General features: G+C 41.1%; 3 protein-coding genes across 5 annotated transcripts in view; 2 read left to right on the top strand and 1 right to left on the bottom strand.

Moving 5' to 3' along the window:
* Positions 1 to 22,224, bottom strand: part of LOC112575879 (coiled-coil domain-containing protein 180-like) — a 37,319-nt gene extending 15,095 nt beyond the window's left edge. For all 3 annotated transcript variants that reach the window (XM_025257994.1, XM_025257995.1, XM_025257996.1), the window contains exons 1-20: positions 22,013 to 22,224; positions 20,950 to 21,161; positions 20,484 to 20,572; positions 20,011 to 20,068; positions 19,700 to 19,751; positions 19,319 to 19,423; positions 19,035 to 19,169; positions 18,602 to 18,697; positions 17,935 to 18,098; positions 17,253 to 17,372; positions 16,737 to 16,816; positions 16,068 to 16,156; positions 15,363 to 15,485; positions 14,704 to 14,877; positions 14,340 to 14,455; positions 13,567 to 13,693; positions 12,668 to 12,817; positions 853 to 1,139; positions 505 to 586; positions 160 to 253 (exon numbers count right to left, since the gene is read on the bottom strand). In XM_025257994.1, the coding sequence (XP_025113779.1) occupies positions 160 to 253; positions 505 to 586; positions 853 to 1,139; positions 12,668 to 12,817; positions 13,567 to 13,693; positions 14,340 to 14,455; positions 14,704 to 14,877; positions 15,363 to 15,485; positions 16,068 to 16,156; positions 16,737 to 16,816; positions 17,253 to 17,372; positions 17,935 to 18,098; positions 18,602 to 18,697; positions 19,035 to 19,169; positions 19,319 to 19,423; positions 19,700 to 19,751; positions 20,011 to 20,068; positions 20,484 to 20,572; positions 20,950 to 21,161; positions 22,013 to 22,081 (2,422 nt within the window). In that variant the 5' untranslated portion in view covers positions 22,082 to 22,224. The remainder of the gene's footprint in view (positions 1 to 159; positions 254 to 504; positions 587 to 852; positions 1,140 to 12,667; positions 12,818 to 13,566; positions 13,694 to 14,339; positions 14,456 to 14,703; positions 14,878 to 15,362; positions 15,486 to 16,067; positions 16,157 to 16,736; positions 16,817 to 17,252; positions 17,373 to 17,934; positions 18,099 to 18,601; positions 18,698 to 19,034; positions 19,170 to 19,318; positions 19,424 to 19,699; positions 19,752 to 20,010; positions 20,069 to 20,483; positions 20,573 to 20,949; positions 21,162 to 22,012) is intronic.
* LOC112575881 (arrestin domain-containing protein 4-like) lies at positions 3,162 to 11,818 on the top strand. Its single transcript, XM_025257998.1, has 3 exons — positions 3,162 to 3,696; positions 9,124 to 10,310; positions 10,720 to 11,818. The coding sequence occupies exons 2-3, from the start codon at positions 9,627 to 9,629 to the stop codon at positions 11,200 to 11,202; spliced, it is 1,167 nt and encodes a 388-aa protein (XP_025113783.1). The 5' UTR covers positions 3,162 to 3,696; positions 9,124 to 9,626; the 3' UTR covers positions 11,203 to 11,818.
* Positions 22,225 to 22,246: 22 nt separating the features above from the next.
* On the top strand, positions 22,247 to 27,144 carry LOC112575880 (26S proteasome non-ATPase regulatory subunit 5-like). The gene is made up of 8 exons (XM_025257997.1): positions 22,247 to 22,457; positions 22,826 to 22,970; positions 23,308 to 23,440; positions 23,753 to 23,856; positions 24,335 to 24,587; positions 25,171 to 25,359; positions 25,862 to 25,971; positions 26,265 to 27,144. Exons 1-8 carry the CDS (start codon positions 22,282 to 22,284, stop codon positions 26,658 to 26,660), a joined length of 1,506 nt encoding a protein of 501 aa, XP_025113782.1. The 5' UTR covers positions 22,247 to 22,281; the 3' UTR covers positions 26,661 to 27,144.

The following is a 27,144-nucleotide window of genomic DNA, read 5'->3' as shown; positions in this document are numbered from 1 at the left end:
TTCTGCCAATTAGTTCATGCATTATTCAGCATATCCTTTATAAGTGTAGTAAGCCCCAGATGAAATAAAGCAGCCTGTAACAGACTTCCATTTTCTAACATTTCATATGCTTCAGATAGCGATTGTTTACAAATGTTACCATGTAATACAGAACCTTACCTGCTCTGACATTGTGTACATCATATTCTGCCCGACGAGAACGAGGTTGATGCAAATGAAGGCGCAAGTCCAGCTCACTGTTGAGTTCTTCACACTGAAATCAAATGGGAAATTTTTTTTCTGGCTTACAAGTGAGGCTGAAGCTTATAAAGGAAGGGAGTGCTGAAGTCACAATGAAACTCTTATGGCGCTAATGTTAAGCTGTAGTAATTAAAACCTTTTGGTCTTTTAATATATTTATATCCATAGATGTATTTCTTTTTGAAGGCTACAGTTACCTTGGCTATTAAATTGCTAGGGCTTTTAATATATTTATATATTCTTCCATCAAAAGAATTTGGTTACCTTGGCTACAACTACACTAAGAGCTCTCTCCTTGGCTTCTCCACACCAAGTCTCCAGAAAATTCAGGAAGTTCATGCGGATGCTGGAACACGACAACGATATCAGGGGTTAATGCCATCACTAAACAGGTTGTTCATTACATACAGAAAGTCTTTTTTGAGTAAAATGAGTTCCGAATCATCATAGATTTATATTTTGCTGTTTTAGGATGAGATGGGTGTTGTCATTTTAATTTGTATCCACAGCAAAAGAATTCGCATCTGAAGACAAGAACGCCAGTCTGCACACACAACTGAATATTTTATTCCCCCCAATCACCACCACCACCACCACACTTCTATTACTCACCTTTTCTTCACATCTACCAAAAACGATGGGGACATATCGATGGCTTTCAAATATTCTGGCATGGTGTCCTTCACCTCTGACCCGACAGGCATTTCTGTCAGGAAAGTTCCATCAGATTCGGTGACATCTGAGTCCAGCTGCTCCTTGTGCTCTGCAGCCTGTTCTTGTGGGTCCTCCTCAGGAATGCCATGCTCTCCGGCCACTGTCAGAACGTAGAATGTGGTGCCTTTCGATGTGGACAGCACCTCAGCCACAGCCATAGCAATAGGCTTTGTGACTTTAGGAGGCTGAAACATTCGAAAGAGCACATAGACAATTTAGATGTAAGCCAGTGCACACTTTGGATGGGTGATCTTACTTGTGGATGTTGTTACCAAACATGGGGATGTATGTACCTCAATTCTATCTGCTGCTTCCTTTCAGATGTATTTCAACCAACGTATATTCAAACATAACAAAAAGAAAAAAAACCCCACATACCCACCTCAGAGATGGTCATACCAGGCTTTCGTCAACTGTACTGTCATGCCATACAAAACATTTGACAAAAAAATCATGAGACCTTAGGTTGTAGTAGTCGATCCGCCCACGCCAACTACTGTCACGTGACTTGCGGAGCCTGCACCACGAGACTGGGGGTAGGCCTCGTGTAAAGACTAATAAATGTACTTATAGACGTTATAGTCATATACTTGACGTTTATCGCGCATTTAATACGCAGGAGAGCAACTGGTCGGGCCAGCCAACCTCGGGTACGAGGTGACCTCGGGCCTTGGGATCAGGCGATGCGCGCAGACGTAACCGTTATTTACGACGTCATTATCTGTCGTTGGTGCCGGTGAGCCTCGGGACAGGTTAGCGACTGACTGCTACAGAGGATGGGGAGGAGACAGGAGAAGGGGGACTATAGGGACTATATAGTGGTGACGAGGGAGGATAGAGCGAGTCATTCATTTAGTCCACGTGACTGAAATCTTTATATGTATTTATATGTATTTATATATATACTTAAAGTAAGAATTAAGGGACGGAAAAGCTGACTAAAAATTGGGAAGACATGAGCGGCTACCTACACTAGCAGGGCTCATTGATTTGTTTTTCTGTTTGTACAGCGCTTCAAGCCTGCCTTACATGGTGAGGTAAACCGCTCTATAGACCGACTTCATTATCATATCTCTATTATTTATGTATGTCCATATCAATGACACCTGTATGCAACATATGTTGGGTGACGCATGTGTGTCTTTTTGAAAAAAGCGCACGTGTGACGTATGCACCTGTGTGACATATATAAGTGTATGATATATGCCGTGTATATGACACGTGTCTCTGTGGCGTATGTTGCTAATATTCGTCACACACATACAGACTTATCAGTCGATATAATGGATGCATGTGTATATCTATGACGTGTACTTAACTCCGTCACACAACTTCCTCTTAATTTTTTAAAACATTTCTAGCTCCCGATGCCCAAAGGATCTGAACTCCCGTTTGCAATGATACTGCATTTCACGGTGCAACCTCGGAAACAATTATAGTGCTCTCGAGACAGTCTCGTCTGATTCTTTCTTTCAAGTGGAAGTAACTCAAGTGACACAATACCTTCTTTATTATTTTTAACAGTTTAGCCCTCGATGGCTTAATGATAGGAGATAACATACTACGTTTCATCAAGTAACAGCATAGAGGAGAAAAAACCCACCTCAAAACAGTTTTGTCTGATATATACTTCCTAAAAAGTGGAAGCTCGATACCTCCCACCAGGCCACCCTCCAAAAAAATTTAAAAAAAAAACTTCAGCGCTACCATCTTCTCTCTGTAGGTCTGTTGTTATTTCCGCAAACCTCTCTCGTTGCTTGGAAATAATCAAGTCAAGAAGATTACCCCACGTTTCGTAAATATTTTACGGGCAGTGATCCTCCGAGCCACACACCATCTCCCACCCACCCCACACTCGCACACACCTTCACGCCCCTGACTCCTTGGCGGGCCCTCCATGCGCTTTAGCTGCGCGTGTGTGTGTGAGAGAGAGAGGGGTACACGCGCTTGTGCGTGCGTGTGTGCGTGACAAGTACCTCGGTGAAGGCTCGACAGTACTGGTGATACAAGCTAAACCAGTTTCTAGTCCCACGAGTTACCCGAAATAGCCACCCTGCTCATGCATCTGTTGAACAGCAGCTGTCTGCTTTAGAAAAATTTTTAAAAAAATGCACTTTAATGGCCACGCTGACGGACAGAAGGGAGGTGGTGGGGTGCGGTGGGCTGGGAGGAGTCGGGGGTGGTTGGCTCGGGGGGTGGGGGATGTGCCGGTAGACTTGCCCTACCTGGCACGAACTGCTAGGACACATTTCGATCTCGCCAGGGCGTGGAAGGAGGTCCTGTCTAGTAGCTCACCGTGAAAACACGACGGCGAGTATAAGGTCTGTCCCTGATCTGTCGTCAGCGGAGAATTAACCGTGTTTTGGCGGCGAGTTGCCGAGTGAGGAATTTCTGCAAACACGTGTGCTTCGGGAGGAGGGATCGAGGCAGGGGGACTGCCTTTTGCTGGGGAGAATCCCAGGTGTGTCACCAGGTGTGTCACCTTACGACGGAGCGTCTAGGAAATGAATGTGTGTGCGTGTGTGTGAGGGAGCGTGTGTGTGTATCACACTGGAGTGAAGAGTGTGTGTGAGAGAGAGAGGCAGGTGCAGGAGTTACCCAACTACATCAAAACTACAAACGTCTCCGCGACGCAGCCGCGTGTGACTGCTCCTGGATTTACTGTTGTCTAGGACACCACGTCGTCGTTGTTGAGGACTTCCCAGAGCTTTCTTGAAGTTTCTCAGGGCCAACGCGAACCAAGTAAGTATAGCAATAAGTATGTATGTACTGCCTTCACGTATACAATATCGACAGACATCGAGTAGGTCTACCCTCGTTGTCTGTCTTTAATGAAGCGTATCGTAAGTCTAGTCGTAACCTGTCTTCTCAGCCACCTACAACCATGCATGTACTTAAAGAGATTTCAGACAGCGCTACCTGTCTACGGTTGGGCTCTACCTGAAAAAGTCTACCCGCTAGGCCATGACGTCACGATGGTGCCAGAAAAACCATGACGTCATCGTAAGACAAAAGCCGTTCATCTTGAGCTGCGAAATGATTTCTCGCCTCTTACTGCTGTCGAGCGACTAAGCCACTCACTAGAGAAAGTTGTGTGGGTTTGTGCACCCGGGACTCCAGCAAATGGCTCGGTTGATGCAGTTTTCAACTAACACCACTCAATGATCGACACGGACACCAAAGGTTCTCTCTTTGCCTCGACCTCGCTAGTGCTCCCCTCAACGTCCGCGTGTGGAGGTGTCAACCGCATGAGGTCGAACATTCGCACATTCCCTCATTGTCGGCTTTACACCAGACGGCAACAAATTATTATTCCGGCTTTCAACATTGTGGTTACCAACGATCAATGCCATTACTCGAGCTGGAGTTGTTGACCGGGGCTTAGCTGCGCATGTCTAAACCTTAAAACCGTTTTGTAGAAGCAAATTTAGTGTTTTTGAATGCGTTGTATAAAAACCGTTTTAAGACCTAAAAGTGTGCACGTCTATGGCGGTTTCCTCAGGAAGAGGGACGGAAGAGTTTCTGGGGTGCGTTACCTACGGTTCTGACTGAGGAGACACTTGAAGTCGGGCTTCGTTTTGCCTGACATGGCGCAGAGGACTATGTCGCGGAGGTAGACGAAACGTTTGCAGTATTAAACTCCTTCGTCTCATCTCCAGGACTAGGATAGGGAACAAGGTAAGACTCGATCCCCTTACCTCTCTTTGGTCGGGAGAAGGAAGTAGGTCCGGGCGAGACCCGTGAAGCGTGACGATGTTGATTGATTGGCGTGGGTAACTGCGCTCTAAGGTTGCACTTAGTGGTCCTCATTCTTACAGGTAAAGCAACAATTAATATCGTGTAAAAAATGTTACCGTAACTGGTTAGGCGTGATGTTTCTGTGTTATGCTGCAGGTAAACAGGATTTGTTAAAAATATCGCGGGATGACAGAGGTTCCGCGGAAGAGAATAAACATTTGAGAGAAGTTAAACAATGAAATATGAACCTTCTTCTGCTTGCTCTCTCTTTCTCTCTTTCTCGCATAAAACACACACACGCGTTTGGAAATCTCTCTTTCACACACATACACACACTCTTTAACCTACGCATAAACACACAATCTCTCTCTCTCACACACACACACGCACGAGTAACAGCGCGGGGATCGAGCGACGTGACGAGAGAATAGAATTTTTAAAACGTGAACACTGACGTCATTGTCCCGCAAGATCTCGGTCATTTGTCACGTCTTCACGTGACAGGAACACGCTTGTCACGCGTTTGGTCCTACGTCGAGCCGTCGGCTGCCATTTCCCCTGCCTACTAAGTCACATGCCGAGGTTTCCCCTTGTCCCCAGTCCCTGTCCACCACTCCCGCTGAGACACTTCACATGCCATCATATGTTACTATACCGTAGGTCGGTCGGTTGGTTTATTTAGTAGGAAAGTGCTTCCACCTTGAGGTGATTTCGCATTATAGGGGGAAGGGAGGAGTGGGAGAAAACTTGAATATCCAAAGAAAACTGAAAGAAATACCAAAGAAAACCATCGACGGCCAACGTTGCGAATAGGTGTCACAAGTGTTCCAAGAAGAGACCTGAACCCAGAACCTCTTCACTGCTGTGGTGATAAGAGGGCGTCCTAACCATACACTGCCGGGCGCCCCTTTCTTCCTTGCAGCTTATTTTCTTTTTCTTCCTATATACACACCGTTTTCAGAAGTCAAAGGACCAGTTCTTCAAAATGTCCGACCGGTAAAAAGCGACAGAAGAAAGGGGTTGGAGATAAAAGAACCTGCACCACACGACGTGTAAAAGGCATCGACACATGCTCATATATGGACAATATAAGAGTCAGACAAAGGGTCCTGCCACATGCACAGCCGACAGTAAGGTGAAGTCTGTGTACATATTCATAAAGCTGCAGCAATATCAATTAAAAGCTTGCCCCGTCTCGCCGTCGCACACGTTGGCGGCCCACATGTTCACCACAAAGACAAGTGTCGTTGATGTGCCGGCAGTAAACCAACCTGAAGCCATCACCCAGAGGGCATTCTGCAGAGGGTGAAGGGTGTGATGGCTGGGGATGTGCGTGGGAGGGAGCGGGGTGAGAACTTGAGCATCCGACAATGAAATGTGGATTAACAAGAAAACAATAACATCAAGAGTAAATGTTAGCTCGGAGCTCGCTGATCATAACGTGCCATACATAAGTATAATCTGCACTCCCACTACAACCCTTGCTCCCACCCGTCTGTCCGCTTCTTGAAAGCTGGATGCTGGACACGCCCACCTGGACACACCTGTCTTACCTGTCGTAACACACCCGACCGTGTGAGACTTTGTGTCGTCCTGGCCCTGTCACTCGCTGACGAGAACTGAGGCACACGAGGGCGTTATGCACACACTCGGACAAAATGCACGACCTGGTGAAAGGAAACCGGCCTTCTCGTCTTTTATTAAGCTTCTAACACCCGGGTGCCTTTACAAGTCACGGATAAAAGCGATGGAGACGGCGGGTACTATACATACTGGAGAACAGGTGTGTGCTTCTAACTACACTTTAATAAACTGACAGTAATTCTGTGTTTATAAGTGACAGTAAGGCTAAGAACAGCTTGGGGAAGAAGGACAGAACTTCAAACACATAAAAAATTAAATCTGAAACTGCGCACAGAAAATTTAAAACATGGAGAATTGAGGGCGAGGCTTGGGAACGGGGATAATTTCCTTTTTGTGAACGGTATATTATATACTTCTCAAATAAAACTACGCGAAGTAAAACTGTGTAAAGGGATTATATCGTGGTGTGTGAAATGCCCCATAATCATGAACTCAGTGTATCCTGCACTTCTCTGATAGAGTCGTGTACAACATTCTAATGAAAGGTTATTAGCGATTCTAATACATATCATATGAAATACACACTGTATCATATTGTCGTGTCGTACATTTCACACACCATGGGAAGTATAAATAATAACAGCTTTCTCGGTGACTCCAAATAACAAGCTGTGTGCAGCCAGCCGTGTCATGGAACCCTGGGTATAAAATAGTTACGAGGTTGTTGCATTAATAACAAGACACTCCTTGACAACAAGTAACCTTTTTCTATCTTCCCAGTTCCACCACCACACCACCACCATCACCACCACACTGACCTCGGCGGACGGCGTGCCCTTTGGCTGGAGTCTTCAAAGATTTCGCAACATATTTCTTCGTGTGGGTTGTGGGTATGGGTGTGGCAGGTAATTTCCACAATTCACCCTCTTACAGCACTTAGCCGACATTTGTGAACGACACCGGTTAGAAGTGTTCAGAATGTATCGAGAGACTTCGGTCACACGGGACTTTCTGGCTGGAGGAAGGAGAGAAAGAAAGAAACAAAAACTGTGATTGTGCTCGTCAAGGATGTGTATGTACGTATTACCCCGAAACATGATTGCTTTCATTCTAATGGGTTGATCGCTGTTTTTTTTTTTTTTTTTTTCTCTCGTCGGCCTCTTTGGAGACCACAACACACTTTCATTGGACTGTTTGAGCTTCTGTCCCTTCTACAGACTTTATGTTGAGTTGTACTGATCGCTTGATCCTGATTATTTGGCCTTTGTATGATATCATTGTTTTTCAAATTTATCTCCGAGAAATGGCCCTTGCTGTTGAAAAAAATCAACAAACCAGCCTCTCGGTCATTGATCAAAGCATCTGTTCGTCTACTTTGTTGTTTCTATTTGTGGAAACACGATTTCTAGAAGAGAGCGGGCCAATATCAAAATAATAACGGCATCAGATATTTACTTCTTCCTTCGAGATACGAGAAACGGATTGAGAGACACAGACAGGTGAAAGGGAAGACAGGAGGGAAGGACCAGACCCTAGTTTTTTTAGTCTCTTCGATATAAGAAGCTAGACTCGGAAACAGCGAAGGAAGGGTCAGGTTCTAGCTCTTTGTGTCTCTTCCATGTACACGAAAAAAACATGGGAGCGGGGACAGAAAAGTTCGAGAAGCCAGGACAGCAGATAAACACAACGTTGCCGATTGCCGCCTCAAATAGAGAGCTTTGCCAAGACACTCTGGCAACGACGTGCGGAGGATTAAAAGGGTAGCGGGGTGGTTTTGGGTGGGTGACACAGAAACAGTCTTTTTGTGCATGTTAACGTTCACCACCACCACCACACACACACCACCACACACACCACCACCACCACCACACACACCACCACCACCATCACCACCACATCCCCTACAACTTCCCCTCCCAGCGTTTGCTGGGGGTGGGTGGATGTGGAGGAGAGGGAAATCCGCATCAGCAGGAAACTGGAGTATGAAAGTAGGCGGCACATCAAAGAGCTGGTGACCTCCGGAGCTTGCGAGACTTGCCCTGTTCAAACGAGACGCCGGCGTCCGGCGCTGTGCAGCGTCAACATACCCACGTCGTGCAGCACGCCAACGGTTGATGCAGACGCCGCTTCCGTGCCTCGTGCTGAGGTGATGCTGCCCTCGTTAGCTAGTCTCGGCGCGCTGTTTTCTTTAAATTTTTTTAATTTAAAAAAAAGACGTTGTATTCGCATTTCGTCTGCTTGCACGTAGCAGCGTCGCCTTTAACTTTCCAAATACATCCACCAGCAACGTCGCTACTCTTACCAGAAGTTTCCAATGTCGCTAGTCGATCTTCTTGAACAAAGGCCAGAAGATTGGCTCCGATGTAGACGCGCTTCCTCTTTAATGACCATTTAGAGTGCAAATATCGGAGTCAATTCCTGATAAGATACTAGTTGTGAACTAGGTACAAGCTACTAACAGTCTGAGCGATAAATTCTCTTTCTTTCGGGAAACCTTAAAAGCCTTTAAATCTCCACAGAACTACCCAAATGAAGATGTCCAATTATCAGAGTGAAATTATCAAGTATCACAACTCAAATTATCAAAATAATATCATCAGATAAAACGAAGAATAGGCACTTCTGTGGGATCTATATGAAATGATATTTTCATAATTGAAGCTGTATGGTCTACTTCAAGTGGTGAAGATGATGAACGAGCCGTTCGGGGCAACGGTCCTATTCCTTACCTGCTTCCCACCCCAACCCCCACCTTTCTGACTCCCTCCCTCTCTTCTCGCGTACAGTCGATTAGTGGATGCAATTGTGCACCAATTCCACTTCTTGATGCTGATTTTTGTGTTTCAGATAGAGGCTGCCTCACTCGAACGGATGCACGGCGACTGTAGTCACAAGACAATCGAAAGCGCCACGTGACTTCGATTTCTGATTGTGACCTCGAGCTCACCAGAGACCAGAAGGCTAAAGGCTCCTTATCCTTTCCTCCTCCCTCTCCCATCTCTACATTTCATCGTCGACCTGATTAAAAAAGGACGGGGCGGCAGAGCACGTCTCTTGTACCTGCCTCCATCTGGTGACCTGCGCTTATTCCCTATATTATCCTTTTGACCTTTGCCGTCAGCACCGACTCCTAAATTTCTCTATTACATTTGCTCAACCCTCTCCGTATCTAATTACCGATCTGATAACAAACAAACAACGGTGGTAAAAATATCGTTTCGACTCACATGCTGTGATGTCGTGTACTTGACTTTCTGACTCCCCCCACCCCACCTCGACTCCTCCCCTCTGTTGTCCTCCCACCCTTTTTTTTCTTTTTGAAAACTTCACATCGTCACCAGTTGTTGACCATGTCCGCGGTGGAAGAGCTGACGGTAGTGCTGGAGCACGACATCGACGAGCAGTACCAGTACCAGCCCGGGGAGCTGCTGCGCGGCAGAATCGTCGTCAAGACGGTGCGGCCCACGGCGCTGCGCAGCATCACCATCCGCGTGGTGGGCGAAGGCACCGTCAGCTGGAAGGACGTCGGGGACGCCAGCATCTGCCAAGCGCAAGAGACCTACATCGACGCCTCCAAGATGGTCCTGGACACCCGCCAGACCCAGCCCCTGACCCTTGACCCCGGCCTGCACCAGTTCCCCTTCGAGTACCAGGTCCCGGAGAACCTGCCCTCCTCTTACATCGGCAAGTACGGCAATGTCACCTACACCATCCGGGCCACCGTGGCCGGGGTCAAAGCCGCAGACGCGGCCATCACCAGCGAACCGTTCCTGGTCTTGCGCCGCTGGCCGCTGCCGCCATCAGTGGAGGAGCCGCGCGTGCTGGAGCAGGAGAAGCGCGTGTGGGGCGCGTGCACGTTCGGGAAGATCTCGGCGCGCCTGACGTTGGAAAAGCAGGGTGGTGTGCCGGCCGAGGACGTCTTCATGCACGCGGAGATCAAGAACCGCAGCGGCCGCACCATCACAGCCATGCAGGCCTCGCTCATCATGGTCTCCGTTTACCATGCGCGCAACCAGACGACCAGCTTCCGACAGGTGAGGCTTTATTCCGTTACAAACGAGACAGGGCAAAGAACCCCAAAACTGAATGAATGAAAACACACACCCTCTCAGAAAAATAATCTAAAGTGAATGTAAAAATAAATATATGAAAATTTATAATGAAAAGAAATTCTCTGGAGATGGTGACAGATTTCTAGAAAAGTGCACCATGAAGCTAAGACTTTCTGTAAGACTGCGAGGCAGACTTTTTGGAAAACTTTGGCAAAGGGAAATGCTTCTTGTTTCCAAAGCTATAAAGTGATGTCTGGAACCCGAGTCTTACTTCATGTTACCCTAGAACTTTAACATGAACTTTACACTTTTACAATCTCAAAAACTAAACAAATATGATCCCACACCAAGAGAAACACCCATTCAAGTTACTTGGTTTCAATTTTGGCAGGTGGTCAGCAAGAAGCGAGATGAGTTTGATGTGGAGTACAATCAAGGACGGAGGTGGAACTACGTGCGTCTTCCCCTGCCTCCTTACATCCCAGAGTCACACCTGGACTATTGTGACATCATTGAGATTGACTACATCTTTCAGTTCCGCGTGGAGGTGTCTGGCGGCAGTGAGCTGAAAATGGAATGCCCCTTCCTAATTGGAGCCCACCCACAGGGCCCAGAGGTGCCAAAGGTCAGCCATGCGGTCAACAGCCAGTGGACAATACGTGCGTCAGGGCTGCCGATGCTGCCAGGAAACAATGAGCTACAGCAGCAGCAGCAGCATGCGGACCCCCATCAGGACTGGGGCTTGGTCTCCGGAGTGCCAGAAATGCGAGGGGAGAAAGTGGTGGTTAATAATCCTCTCTTCCGCCAAGGGTCAATTATGACTAAAGGGGTCAAGGTTGTGCCTGATGAGCTGATGGAAAACACGCGATTGTGATACTGCTGTAAGCCTTGGTGAAATGGGGAAGGAGACTAATGTAACAAAATGATCCTGCCCTTCATGTGTTCACAGGAGAATACAGCAGTTCCCACATGTTGGTTACTAGGAAATGAGAACAAAAACAAGGAGGTAAACAGCCTGGAAACCTAGTTTATCTGGTTGAAAATGGTATGTGTCCTCTCGTATCGTATTTGTTTCTCAAGCAAACTTTGGAACATGAGCGTGAGTAATGGCTGAATGAGTGAGATGAATTGACAAAGTAAAGAATACTAAACTCTGAGTCCAGGAGAAAGCCTTGCTGTTTGAATCAAGCATAGTTACTTTGTTTTAAGGGAATGTTTTCTATGACAGCATACTAACAAAATAATAAGATTACAACAAAATAACAAAAGTTCTTCAGTGATGCTTTCACTTTTGCCTGTGTGTGTGTGTGCATGCACATCTCGTGTAGCATTGCTCATGAACTTAAGAATGTGTGCACATGAACTTCTATGTTATAGTATTGAGCACATTCAAGCCACATCGGCATAAAGTGTGTAGCAGGAATTAAAATCAGTTGTTCAAAGGTGTTCGCCCTTTTCTTATGGAGATTAAATTTGTGATAGACTGCCCATCTACATACAACATGCAGTTATTTTGTGGATGCTTTGGGTGCAGTGAGGGATCATAATGGTGCAGATTAAGAAAGACAGGAGGCATGGAAATCACAGATAACAAGAGAAAGTGAGGTTGTGTGTGTGGGAAACGAGGTGTTGCTGCACACCCACAGAAACATTCAAACAGCCAATACACACAGATAGAGAAGCACTTTAAAATTATAAAAAAAAAATATTGCCATATTTAGCTATGATCTTTCTATTATGGGTAAACTTTTACACAGAAACAGGCCAGGAAATAATGATTGAATATTGCATGCTATACTTTTTGTCTTGAGTTGATAACAAGATATGTAAAAAAAAAAATCTCTTTACTGTATTTCACATTGATGATAGTCTCCTAATTTTGCAGAATTCTTTTAATTAAAAATAGGACAATGTAAATCTTTATGTTTTGTTCTGACAGTCTGGCCAGATCAAGGGGAATAGCCCTGAATATTTTATGGAGATGATCAGATCAGGGGAGGTATCCAACCAAATGACAAATGCATCTTGCACAGGTGTCACTACCTTGATCATGCACATTTTTTTTCTCGAAACCAAGAGCACTCTTTTAGGTGCAAGGACTGCAAGCAAAAATAGTCAAAGCTCACACAGGGGCCTTTATGTTGTTATCTCGTTTCAGCGCTATAAATCTGGCCTTCATGTTGTTACCTAGCTTTGATGCTACCAAAAGTGTAGCTTCATTTTAGTGCCCATCTTTGGTGCTACATGTGTGGCCCTGTAACGGGAGTGGCAACTGTAAGAAAAGCAGCTCCAATTGTAACTTTTCTGAAGAAGGAACTAAAATTGCACACAATACTCACAGCCTCTTCCACTGCCTTTGTCTTGCCTATTGAACGAGATATTCTACGAGTCTGCTCTGGTGTTACAGATCCAAATTTTCTGGAGACCTCTGTCTCTACTGGTTCTGTTGGTGTCTGTGGACGCAACTCCTCCTCTGCTTTGGCTTTGTCCTGATGTTAAGACACAACATCAGCAAAACAGGATTTTAATCACCTTGCTTTCTCTTGTTTCCTCTCCTTCATCTTGTCTATGATTGATGTTCTGCTAAAGTTGTCATAAACAAACTACAGGGAGACTGGCATCATTTAAAATTTAGTATAAAAATGTACAAAAAAATGGTTAGCATAGTAAATGTTTTTAGTCTCATGGCTCTTCTCAATGAAGCTTCTTTTTATCAACAAAAGGTAGAACATTTGATGCAGTGCATAGGAACTTTCTACTCAAAAAATTAAAACATTTGCCAAAGATGATCAGCTATATGAATATAAAAAAGTGAAAGGTGATAAGAAAAGCTCTAATGTAATGAGTGGATAGGATCTGTGGTGAGGATATTTTAAAGTATTTTTTTACTTGCACAAGGTGGGATGACATAAGGGGGATGTTATTTGACTTTTACTTGCACCAGATTAAATGGTATGTTGTGAAATTATCTGACTTTTACTTGTGCAAGGATAATATGTAAAATGATGAAACTGTTTTACTTTTATATATGTTACATCACATAGTAATTGTGAAATCGTGTGACTTTTACTTGCACAAGATAAACAGGTAAATTGGAGACATCATTTTACTTGCGTTAGGTTGGTAGGTGTCATAGTGATGTCTTTGTGGATTATTGTGGTCAGAGTCAGCAAAGAATTATAAACAAATGCAAATGGTCTTGAATTAACAAACTCAAGCAAAGGAGAAACGCTCTTACATCAGGGTGGGTACGATCCAAAGAGAAATAGGTGCAAATGGCTTGATCAAAATTGTTAAGTTCTGACTGAACCATGTCTGGATACATGTGGACAATGTTCTTCTGGCTTTGATGAAACTCTTTATAACTGAAACAAGAAAATTTAAATTTCTATTAACTCAAAAAGAAACATTAGTAAAGGTGCACAGTCTAATATTCCGAGTGTGTTAAAATTCTAAACAAATAAAGAAATAAAATCAAAACTAAAAGAAACCAATAATTTTTCAACTTTTGTTGCTGGTTGCTGTGTATGGATTATGCTAGAAAGTCTTTTCCATACTGAGGTGGGGTCTAATTAATTTTCTAACATTTTGCAGTATTAACACAGCATGTTGTTAGCGCCTGTCACCAATACAGTGAAGGTTGGCTGCCCTGAGTTCATTTCTCGTCTCGGGCATGCTGTTCTTTCTCTGCACGTGGCATCTGTTTACAGGGCTGGCTGCCCTCCGCCAAGGACGGTCCCAAGCCCGGCTGAAAAAGGAGGAGGGTTGGGCGTGGGGCCAGCACCCCCACCCCGTAAAAACAAATCCTTGCTACCAAAGCATTGACAACAGTTAAGACTGTCGTCGATGGCCTATGCCCCAGGAGGGGCGAAGGGCCTAAAAAAAAACAAAAAAAAAAACACAGCATGTGCGATGGCAAATACTGATTACAGGTCAGTGAGTGAGAATCTTAATTTTGGAAGACAAAAGAGAATAATCAGGTGGCAAAGGAGTTTTCCACCCCGTACTTACAACTCTTGTATCTTCTCCAGCATGTCAAAGACTTTGCTAAGGCTGTCCCGGAGAGCTTCTTCTGATGCATCTTGTCGCATGCGGTCCATCACAATGTCAAGGTTGGCTTCCCACTCCTGTTATATTATGCAGGCATACTTTATTGGGAAACTGAATGAAGAGGTAGAGCTGGAAATTATTGTCGGAACCTCTAACCAACAATTCAGCCTTGTCCTGTATTGTATGTCTCTTCACTTACCTAACACATGCGCATGAACATGGTAGAGAAATTTACATTTCTCAAGAACATCATTCATTGAGTCAGACCATCTTGTGCTATCCTTGCAGATCAGATGTCTCATTCTCACTTCCTTTGACAGCTCACCTGATTTACATAGTCATGTTCGTGGCGACTGTCATCAAGTTTTTCCTGCAGGGCACGCTCTTGTTTTGCCAGACCAATCTCATGTACATCCCAGAGATGGGCAACCCCCTGAGCATACTTGAACATCGAGTGTACGGCATCCTCCATCTTCTTTGTGTGTTCTGCTATTGACTTCTGTTCATAAAAAAGTAATTTGTTAATGACTTTGAAATATTATATATATTTTTAATGCATAAACACATATCACACACACACATACATATATATTTATCAGGCAGTGTCTTGTACACTATGAAGTTTTTAATCTCTTTTAAACACTGACACACTAAATCTCTGTGCCACAGTAAGAAAACTGTAATAATCCATGATAAAATAACATTTTTGTACAATATGTACTCTGTAACTCATGAACTGATCAAACTAAACATACACAGAGGTGTCAAAAATTGGGATAAAATAAAAAATAGTTCTTGCAGTCTACAGGGAGAGCTTTTGTAAGGGTGGTACCAATCTCCTCACAGTGCTTAACTTTCCTCAACTTTCTATAAAGTTATGTACCCATTCCATAGCTGGGTTAACTGCTGGGGTTGGTAGGAGGGGGATATATATATTGTATTAAAGCATACATGCATACAGAGAACACACTTCCTTCACCGCACCTCCATTGTGTCTAGATTCTGCTCAAACATCCTCTGCTGCTCTCCTACAAGAGGCAGCATCTGCTCCTCAACCACCTGCTGAGCCTTACTCTCTGTGACTATGCCTTCCTCCAGCATGGATCTCTGCCATTGAGAATCCAGTGTATGAGGAAATGTTTAAAAGAACATGCATGTAAAACATAATAATAAAAGGGAACAATTATGACAATTGCTTTTTATTTCTGCTACATCACAGATTGAGTTTGAAAACTCAAACAAGTTTCACTTATGATCTAGGTAACTCTTATGCTAGAAACATGGTCAATCTCTGATAAAACTGACCATAAACTATAAATGAGGATCTTGGTTCAGGGACTTATTTTACTCTGAATCATTTCATTATGAATCTCATTCTGAAATTTAGGAATCAAGTAGCCATTGTTGAAAAATTATCAAGGTAATATATTGATTGTTTTTGTTAGAGTGTTTGTACAACTTCTATTGTAAAATTTCAGACTTTATGGGGCCACACATGCAAACATATGCTTAGATGCAAGCTAGACGATTAATGCAGTCAGCCAAAGAGTTCACAAAATAGTGCAACCAATCAGATAGCACCTAGTTTAATGTGTCAGACACCTGCTCTGCATCGTCCACAAGAAAGACCTCGCTTATTGTATAGTCCAGATAGGTTCAGGTGAGAAGGACCGTTTTAGCTTTACTGACCTTAATGTTTTCAATCTTCTCCAAGCATGACTGGCAAACTTTTTCCATTTCCTCATACAGTTTGGTCAGATGCATCTGACTCACAGATTCTGTAATCATCATCATCATCACCACCACCACTACCATCAATTCATCTTTGTTCTTCTAAACATTAAAACCATTAGCATCTACACAGTTATTTCTGTCTGGAATCACAGCAATATCAGTTAAAGTAAAAGAGCTGATCACTAGTGGAAAAATTTGCAAGCACTTGAAAAATAAAAATTTTATAATTCTCCTCTACTTTTGATTCCTTCCCCCTCTTCCTCCACAAGAAAAACAAAAACAAACCCAATGCTAAAGGGGGATAACTCCGCAATGTGATGGGTAATACTCTCTGCTTCAGACCAGAAGATTGTATGTTTGAGGCTCGTTCTTAACCTGTGACTAAACTATTCACCCTGCCCACTTAGCATCATGTGCACCTGATTTTTCAGAGGAAGGTAAAAGACAGCAAAAAGAAGAGCGCTGGGGATCTGCCTTCCAAATACCACACCTTAGACACAGTGAACTCCTCAAAGTTCACTGACCTGCAGCCATCACAAACAAAGCCTTTACATCGGTGACAAACACTAAGTCAAGTGACATTATAAAGATCATAGGTTATAGCCATTCTTGGCCATTATTTACCTAATTCCTGTGATACTTTTTTCATCTGTTGTCTCCACGTGTAAACTGCTGACTTTGTCGAGACTGGAGGTTTGAGATCTCTGAAGCAGAAGAGAAACACAGATAAACTGGGAGAAAGTAACATGAAAAAACTCACATACAAAGTTTAGACTGAAAAATTATTCCTGAGCTACTTATAACTGTGCCCATCCTTCTGAGCATGGCATCACAATTCTTGCATCGTGTTACCTTGAGATCTTAATAATTAACTCTAATTAGATGTGTAGTGTCAGTTTCCTTTGATAAGATTTTGCAAAGTACTGCACAGTGAAGTACTGCAGTTATTCCATTACTTTTGCTCCTTTTTACCCTACCCAAACAAATTGTTTTTTTTAGAATGATTCATGACATTCATGATTATTATCATTATTTGTAAAGCACCATGAGCTTGCCATAGGGCTGAAATAGATGCTATATAAGCAAAGTCGATTATTATTATTAAGAATATGACGTCTACAGTGTTACTGTGATACCAACCTGAGGGAACTGATAAACTCTAGTCTTTGTGAGTTCAGAATCTCCAGCTCTGTAATCATGAACTTTCGCACATTTTCCACACCTGGAGGCTTCACGATATCCTCACTTTGCATAAAGTCCCTAAAGATCACAAAGATAATCATTTTGAATAAGTTAATTAGTGGGCCTTAAGAAACCCATTGTGATGTTTGGTTCTTGTCAACTGTCTAAAAAAGCTGAATGCATCTGATGAATTTTTTAAACATTTGTAAAACTCCTGTGATCAGAATGTCTTCCCTCTTGATGTCTTAAGTTGTGAAAACCACACAAAATGGGTTATGTGAAAGGACAGTTTAGACAAGCTGTGAGAATATTTGAAGTAAAAGGGCTCTACTTTGATCAGAAGCCACAAACTGAAGGAATCAATACATGCAGAAAAGGTTAAAAATAAATCCCATTAAAAAAATATATCAGTTTTTAATTAACAACTATAAAGTTTTTCTGTTGTATTTTCACATCAAAATTAAATAAAGGATCCCTGAAAAGTCATTTTTTTTATTTGATTCACTCAAATAATTGTTTTTAGTGCAGTCTACTATAACCTGAACTTAACAGTAAAAATAGCCACGCAAAAAAGGTTCTTCAAGATCAGCAAGATGCCAACTGCTACAAAAACATGGCCAGAATGAAAAGTTAATATTACCTGAAACTCTGAACAGCTTTGTTAGTTCTAAGCATCTGCCAGTCCTCCACTCGTTGACACCATGTTGAGTGCTGTGTTCTCTCGCGTTCCAAGTCTGCAGACATAAGCCGCACAAAGAGGTCTGCATATGCCCGCCTGTTGCTGAGGCATGTTTGATTGATGACCTGAAGAATAAAAGAAGATGTGTAAGATATACAAAGATATGTTCTACTATCTCATGGCAACAATATCTCTGAATAATCATACAAAATAAATATAGAATGTCTAGACTGCTTGATATCATTTGTTACTGGAGTTTTTAGAGCCTAATTTGATATTTACTGGCAAATATAGTTTCCTGTGAAAACATACCTAAATACAAATTGTAGAAAAACTGTATAACTTCCTGCCTGTATATCTGACTGAAAATTTGCGTATAAATTGATAGAAAAATTTCTTTACAGGAACGGGTATTTAGCAGGTAAAACACCGTACCTTTGAACTACACACACATCATTCACACACATATAAAGCAAAAGCGATTTTTGTAAACACATGGAACCAAAATATATATAATACAAAATAAAAAAAATGACCATCTCAGGTTTTGGAAAACAAGCATAACAGTAAACAAGTAAACAAAAATTTAAGAACAGCTAGAACGCATGTGAAAGGAAAGGTGACCAACCTGTGATTCCCTGTCCAGAAGTCGCTCAAGGTCAGGGGTCAAAAGGTAGGAGATCTTCTTAAGCGTCTCTGAATATTCCTGAAACACTCTGCGGATCTGAAATAACAAAATTTTCCTATCTTCTGTCTGCTATAATGTCACAGTGACAAGTTTCACATCCTGTTTATAACTTTTTCATGAATGTTATGACTATCATCATGCAGCTAATGACTATGTCAGTGATAGCAATGATGACATTGAAGAATGTGATGAAAGTGATGATGAGAATGATGACTTCTTCTTTTCCATTCACTAGCTTATACTCTCAGGCTAGCCTTCAGGATAAATGATGCAGTGTGAATGAAGTCTCTTTTGCTCCCATAGAGCTTCCTTTCAGTGGCCGAATTTTGCAGTTTCCTCCCTATACAGACCATTATACCCCATTTCTGCTCACCCTTTCCATGCGCTTCTCTTCAATCTCGTTTAGCTTCATGTCCAGCTGCTGTATCAACTCACGGTGCCAGGGAGTGGAATTTTCCACCTCCTTCCACAGTGAGATCAAATCATCCAGGCTGTAGGTCAACAGGTTCTACAAGAAAGATTGATTACAGCACTGATCAGCACCAAACCATGGATGGGTGGGTTTCTGATGTCTTATACCAAGTCAGCTTATGAGAACAGTGAGCAGGAAGTTATGTGAACTGTGATCAGATAGTTACGATAACAGAGAGCAGGTACCTCGTCTTTTTCAATTAGGGCCAGCAGGCCAGCAGTTGTAGCACCACCTTCTGCCAGCATCTGCAGTGTCTCTTCACTCACTCTAGTTATCTGTGGTTCTGTTTCCTGTAAACACAACCTTCTTTCTTCATTGACTAGCAATGTAAATGAATTCATTAACATATTCACATTCTTGAACACTCAAGAATAACATTGACAAATGTTCATTTAATTCTACAGAATTTCAAGATAATGATGCCTGGGCTGTGAAGAATATTATCCTTTTATAAACCAGAAGAGGAAAAAATTCTTCAGACATTGTGACAACAAGAAATTGTCTAGTATAAGCAATTATTGTTTACCATATAAGAAAGTACATTGTTTTCAGAAAAAAATGCTTACAGTACTAATCACAGACAGTTCCTGGTGCATATCTTCCACTGCAGTTTCATGCCTGAGAAACAAAAATAAAAACAGAATTAGAATAATCAGTATCATTAATCAGGAAGATCTTCTCATCTTGACAAAGAACTGATATGGTTATGATTTTCTTAGTCAGTTCAAAACACCTCATAACCTGTAAAAATTAAAATATTAATAAAATCAATAATTAATAATGATTATTGGAGTTTTCCATACTGATGTATATATATATGCATATACAGGGGAAAATATATGTATCTATACTTATATAAAAATATATTAAATCATACCTTTCTTTCCTGCTTGCGGTTATTCTTTCAATTATATCTGATCCTTGTTTGGCTGGGACTGAATAAGGATAGGAACTTTTTAATTAAACTGTCTAATTATTTATTATTATCTTTATTAATTGTAACAGTAATCTGAAAACTAATAGAAGACTTACAGTAGACAGAGCTATGCTTAAGGCACTTTACAATCACCAACATTTTTACAGCACTTTATAAAGACCAACTAACACTTAAGAAAATATTATCAAAGGTTTTCAGGCAAGAAAGAATGAAAATTCATCAGAGGGAGGTGATGGTACTTGACATGCCAGATAAAAACAAATAGCAAAGAATGACCACTAGGGTAACCGACACTGTGTACTCCTCACCTCCCTTTGGGTCAAACCATTCTTGCCCTAAGCTAAGAGTAAGGCCTTTAAGATTAAGAGATGTCTTTAAAATAATGTGTTTATTGTTAGATCACAATAACCTACCAACAATATCTGGAAGAGAACGGACATCTATTCCAGCTTCAAAGTTCTCTGAAATCCCAAACTGTCTGCGTACAAATTCTTTGTATTGCCTGAAAGTTTTCAAAAATAAGCTTATCTGTAAGAAAATGAAATCTGAAATCATTTTGTAATAATTAAACAAATGTGAATGTAAATTCACTTGCAGTAGCAAAATTAAGAAATTAACATCTTTCTTAAGTGCTTTATAAACTGGAAATTAAAAAAAAAAAAAGGCCAGGATTAAATTTATATGTAAAAGTCTACTTAATTATTTTAGAAAAATGTAAGGTGACTAAAGCGTCATGAAATTAATACATATTTATTAAGAGACAACTTGCTAGTTACTCTGTTAAGTCTGCAAAAGTAAAAAAAAAAAATTTATATCTATAAAAATTGAATAAAGAAAATGAAATTCAACATGAGGACATAATGTCACAGAAAAGCTTACTTGTAAAGAATTGGGTTTTCTGTGTATGGATCATTTGGAAATGCTTCCACCCAGGTGTGCTGGCGTCTTGTCAGGATCCCATGGGCAGTATCTTCCCGAGTGAGGCGGAACACTGGGGCTGATGCTGGTAAATTGTGTGATGATATTCTCATCATCTCTGGGAGATGCCTGTCTTGTGACACTACTTTTGTCAAACTCTTGCTCAGCTGGAGCTGTTGGATGTAAATTTACTAAAAATCTATATGTTAACTCAATATACACACAATTAAGTGTGTACATGTATGTGTGTAACATATATATTGCCTTTTTCTCTTTCTCTTTATTATACACACACACTCGCATGCATACACAAGCACTTATATGTCTATATAGCATTCTCAATAATGCTATTCTAGAAGTCAAATAGTGGAAGCTCTGTACGGAAGCAAGGGTTAGAGCCACACGGCACAGCAACAACAATCAGCAGTACCATAAGACAGACAGACCTGTATACAATCATGATTCAGATTTGTAAATAATCTATATTGATTTGCACACAGTTGTGTTCAAAGGACACACAGCCAAAACAATTACAAATGATATAGCCTCAATCTGTTGATTCTGCATGCAGGTATACAGAACTGGCCACCCAACAGAAGTTAATAGAACTCTTCCAACAGAACATGGCTATCGTCAGGTAGAATTGAAGACACTATCAAAAGTACGTGTCTGCCTGTTCACAGTCAGAAGGTCACTCTCAGTAACTTTGGAGCAGTTTTCTATTTCAGATCAATCGAATCGCTGAATAAATCCATAGAAGACTGAGAAAGACTTCAGCTTCCAGAGAAGGAAGAGGCGCTGTTGAACTTTCTTAATGACAGACTGAGTGTTAATGATATCCCAATGAAGTATATATGTCGGCAAGAGTAGTGCAAGCGTCATTAGAACATTTGAGAAGATATTTTCCTAAATGAGAATTCATTTTTATGAAAACCTAAAATTAAAACAATATGAACTTATCAAATTTAAAAAGTCAAATTTCTTTGTTTGCCAATCTGTGTCTGTCGATCAGTTTTTAACGTACCTGTGCGTCAAACATCTGTCGATATATTTTCCCACTAGGGACTACACGCATTGATTTAGTCTCCGACATTTTATGTCTGATGCTTAACCACACACTTCAATAAATTAGCGGTGACTTCTAAATCATATGAAATGTGTTACACTGCTTATTTCTATCCTTTCTTCGAAGCTTGGAAGTACACAAGGAGTGCGCCATTTTGGACGCCATTACCAGCGTTTCTTAGAAACCACGCTTTTCTCGTCTTTTTCTCGCGAGAAGACACATAAAATATGGCGGCAAACACGGTCCCAGAACTTATCAACTCTCTCTCAACTTCAGGGGATAAGTTATCTGAGCTAGAAAAATTAAAAACATTATTATCGTCGATTCCTCCATCAGAAGTAAAGCACCGTGTGGCCAATGTGTCGATTATTCCTGTCTTCAACTGTTTACAAACAGATAATAAGTAAGTGCAAAACTGAGCTTATTTGTTTATGACACTGACATTTGTGTGGCATTTGCGTTATCATTCACTCTCATTCGTGCTTTAGAACAGGAATGGTAAACAGTTTTGTTTAAGTCATTTTCAAAGTGTATGGTTTATTCTTGTAAGCTTTCTGTTTTCATTATTTTGGCTGTTTATCTGAATATCAGGCAGCAGACGTAATAATGACGAAGCAGAATTGATGCGTATAATTTTCACATTAGATGAATGTGAAGTAGAATGTTTACTTTTCAGAAGCTTTGATTTTGAAATATAGAATCGTTTTGAGTTCTGTTGCAAAATGTAATGTTTTAAATAATATTTTAGGATCAAATTTATATTTGTTACAGTGCTGAACTTGAAGTGTGCTGTAATGTTCTGGACAAACTTCTTACACCTCTTAGTTCAGAAGTATTGATAGAAAATTTAAGAGAGCAGTTCCAGCAGTGGCTCCAGCATGGAACTCAAAATGCTAAACTTTTGTGCCTTTCACAGGTAAGGTATACTATCCATGATGTGAATATAATCTGAAAACGATGTGTTCAGATTTGTCCAACTGAACTGAGAATGACAGTTTGATCAAATCAGCTCAGTAGCTTGTTCTAGTACATATTTATATAAAATGTATGTTGAACCTAGATGTTGGTTTCGTAAATGGATTTTTTATTTTTTATGGCCTTCTTTAAAGTTTTGTATTATCCTGTCTTGTAGTACAATCTGTCAGTGTCATTATCTGTACAGTACAGATGACAATAATGTTTGAAAGTTTTTATTTTCTCTGTCAACCTTTGGAGTTAAAAGAATGGTTCTTTTTTGTTCATATTTTCTTCAGCTTACTCGCATTAGCATGGAATCTTCAGGGAGTTTAGCTCAGTGTCAAGAGTTGCTGGTCAGCATAGCACAGCAGCTGCAAGAGGAGAACCAGGATGTGGCACGTGCAGCCCATAACATCCTTGTCAATCTAGGTGGAGATTTATATCTTTTGACTTCCAGTAATTCTTCTGCACTAATATCAAGGTCCTGTTTAAGTGAGAGAGTGTTCCTTTTGTCCTTTCTTCTCCATGCTCCTATCTCTGCATTCCTTCATGTTCTTGTATTGCTCACCAGTGCATGTTAGTGTATGTTGTGCTTGTTAGTACTCAGTTATGATATTTATATCAAAAGGTCTCATTCCCCACTGACTCTGGTCTCTTATGAAGTGCTTTGAGCTCAACTACTTGTGGGAAAATGCACTATATGAATCCTATTATTATATTGTCACATATATGACTTTGCAGGAGGTACTACTAATGGACTAGAGGCTGTCTACAGTGGTGAAGTTTTGGACACGCTTCATGATGTCATGCAGAAAAGTGATACAGTGAGATATAGGGTTTATCAGGTTGGTCTCATGATTGACTGTTAAGGAAGTATTTACTTTTATCATATCATTGATTACATTATCCAGTATCTGGTTGATATTCTAAGGGTCAACTTTATTTTTGCGTAATTTATTATGGCATTACAATTTGCCACATTAGTGAGATCCATAGTAATCCCTCTTTTAACAGCTGCCATTGTCCTGCCTGAAAAAGAGTAAACATTTTCCCTGTATTTTAGTAGTTATGCAGAATATGTATTCATACAGACAACTCAGGGAATAAAATAAAAATGCATGAGGGAATCAGTCAAATACAATGGCATACCTCTGTCTGCCAAAGATCATGGTATTTGATCTGAGACTTAAGGTTTCAGTTTTTAGTGTTATAATCATAACCTAAATCTGTTCATTTTGTGTTTGCCAGACCAAAAATCTTTATAAGATAATCATATAATATTAGTTTTAAAACTGTATTTTTATCTTCTTTCTGGTGCACCAGCTGATTGTTGAAGTGAGCAATCTCTCTGACGAGGCATTCCAGAGTGTTGCTGGCTGTGGGCTTCTCTTGAAGTTGGTCAATGAGATATTTGTGGATGACATTCTTCTTCAGCTGAACTGCCTGGAGCTTCTGTCAGATCTAGCCCAGTCCAGGCAGGGACTGACTTTCATGGATGAGATGGGTGTAATTACCAAACTGGAAGAGATGATGTCTACTGCAGACTCTGCCCCTATGGGAGTTTACCTGTTGCCAGGTAACTTTTTCTCTTGTAGTCTCACAAATACAATTTATTTCAAAAAGTTCCTTTGCTTTCACTAAAAAGGTCAAGGGGGAAAAAATTACATAGTGTTTTGAAACACTGGTATCCGAACCAAGAGGCTCACCATATGGTGAAGTGAACTTCCTCCCAGTTGATCTAGCTGTCAGGAATTGGTACTCACTCCACGAGGGTTATAGGGAGGTAAGACAGTGAAGAAAGGGAGATAGGTATTGTTTTTGTATAAAGTTTCCCCCCGTCCCCCTTTCCCTGAGAAAAGGGCCCTCTCAAACATCTCCCTCTCCAACGAGCTTGGATAGGTTATGGAGATGGCCTTAAGGATGATGAAAACATCTTACAGACTAATGTGAACTTTGAAGAACTATTTGCATTTTCTAGAATGCCAGAAGTGACTGATTACACTTTTGTCACATGCTAAATTTGTTTGGACATTAGTTTTATCATTTTTTTGAAGAGTATCCTGGTGCACTTTTTTTGTTTGATGTAAGTGACGAACAAATGGTGGTGCAAAAATATCGCCAGTTCTCCATTTCTGATTTCTTTTCATGTTCCTTTTCAGGTGTGATGAAATTTTTTGGTGGGCTGGCACGGTTTCATCCAAAAGAGGTGCTTAACAGTTTCCAGACTTTTGTTGGGATCATGTTCTCAGCAATCAGTGAATCAGACTCGGGGATAAAGGGCTTGGCCATTGAAACTGTTGGCTTCATTGGCAGTACTGTAGAGGGCAAGGCAGCACTCTCTAAACAAGGTAGAGAAAATGGTGCTTGAGGATTTTTGCTGATATGCTGCTGTTAAGTGAATAGCATGCTTGTTCCTGTCTTCACGTACCTTTTAAACACTGTAGCAGTTTAGATTGTGCAGTTATCTCAACATAATTATGTGTAATAAATTCAGCAATCTCACCTCTGAGGGGGTGGATGGTGGAAGCATATGGCCATACCTTGATAACATGAGTGAAATATCAAAGAAAATGATGGATAAATGTTTATAAGCAAAACTGTTATGACTGTATGCTACATTATAATTGAAGCTGTTATTGCAGCACAATGAGTGATTTACATTTGATATATTGTGCTTTGCCAGAACTCTTCTTTATCTTCATTTTATCATGTAGTAAGACATTATCTTCCGTTAATAAATTTAGGAAATATTTAGGGGCACTTTTGTGTTCTAGTTTTGAATGTGTTATAAAACTGGCACTTTTGAGTTTTCACATCTTAAATGTGGTCCATGAAATGAAATACTTGCAGGCAACAAAATGACAGACTGCATAAGCAATCTTGGAAGAATTTTGAAAGACTCCCCCAGTGACATGCGTGTTCGTTGTTTGGATGCGCTAGCCAGCTTGATGAGAATTGAGGTAGCGTGTTCTGGTCCATGTCTAAAATGACATGCCACTCAAGCTTTCACTTAAGACAAGCATGTTATATATTTTATAAATGAAAAGTATTTTTTGATTATTATTGTTATTATTATTATTATTATGAAGTGAAACATGACATTTTTTTCTGTTGATATATCTTCACAAGACTTCATGTTTATCCCTTGAAGATTTTTTCTTTTTTGTCAGAACAAAAATCTCTTGCCTCTGAACTCTTTTAAAGTGTTTGATTCATTCACTTATTCTTTTCATGCAATCCATTAATGTTGCAGATTGCAGACCAAACAGTAGAGCTCTTGCAGGTCACAGAAGGCTGGTTTAGTCACTTGTGCGCCAACCCGTTTGACGTTATCTGGTCTATTGCGAAGCAGCCGTTCACTGACCTTCAGGTGGCAGCTTTCAGTGTCCTGCAGAGCCTTGCCCTTCTTCCCTGGGGCCAGCAATTGATGAACAACACTGCAGGCTTTAAAGAGTATTTACTGGATCGCAGCACTGTCAACACAAAAGAAGCAAAAGAAGCAAAGTTCCAAGTGGTGAAGAACTTGGCTGAGTCGCCAACAGTAGCAGAAATTTTTGGTGCCCCATTCTATGTGCAAGTAAAGGAGTTTTGCAATCAGGGAACATTCTATGTTCGAGCGCAGGCCGAAGTGGCATTTGAGGAGACTTAAAGTGCCAAGATTTGAGAAAGATGTGACTTGTGGGACATGAAATGCCAGCTTTGTAAATTATTTTCCTGAAGAATCTTCTCAAGAAATGATATTGAGGAATTATAAGATTGTACTCAAGTCAAATGCACTGATTGCAATTCCTACAGTCATAGTTATAGCTTGAGTTTTTTTTAAAGTCAATTCATACACTGTTTTCTGTACTCCTAAATCTCAAGTAAACCATGATGACTGTTTGCAATCAAGAGTACAGTAAGAGTGATACTCTTGTTCATGAAAAATCCATCGCAAAATTATTGTTGGTGAGAAACACAGCTACCATTGATTTTAATGGGATCTGCAGTATATGCAAGGAATTTATCTGTGCTAGAAAAAAAATGCTGCCAACTTCGTGCTCTTAAAGCATTATTGTTTAGATTGTTATTTGAATTGTATTGCATTTTGAGCTGTTATAAGGGAATGTTTCAAATAGAAGATGATAAATATA

Source organism: Pomacea canaliculata, linkage group LG11 (genome assembly GCF_003073045.1).
Source record: "Pomacea canaliculata isolate SZHN2017 linkage group LG11, ASM307304v1, whole genome shotgun sequence".
Classification (NCBI taxonomy): domain Eukaryota; kingdom Metazoa; phylum Mollusca; class Gastropoda; order Architaenioglossa; family Ampullariidae; genus Pomacea; species Pomacea canaliculata.
This window is presented reverse-complemented; position numbering and strand designations above follow the sequence as displayed.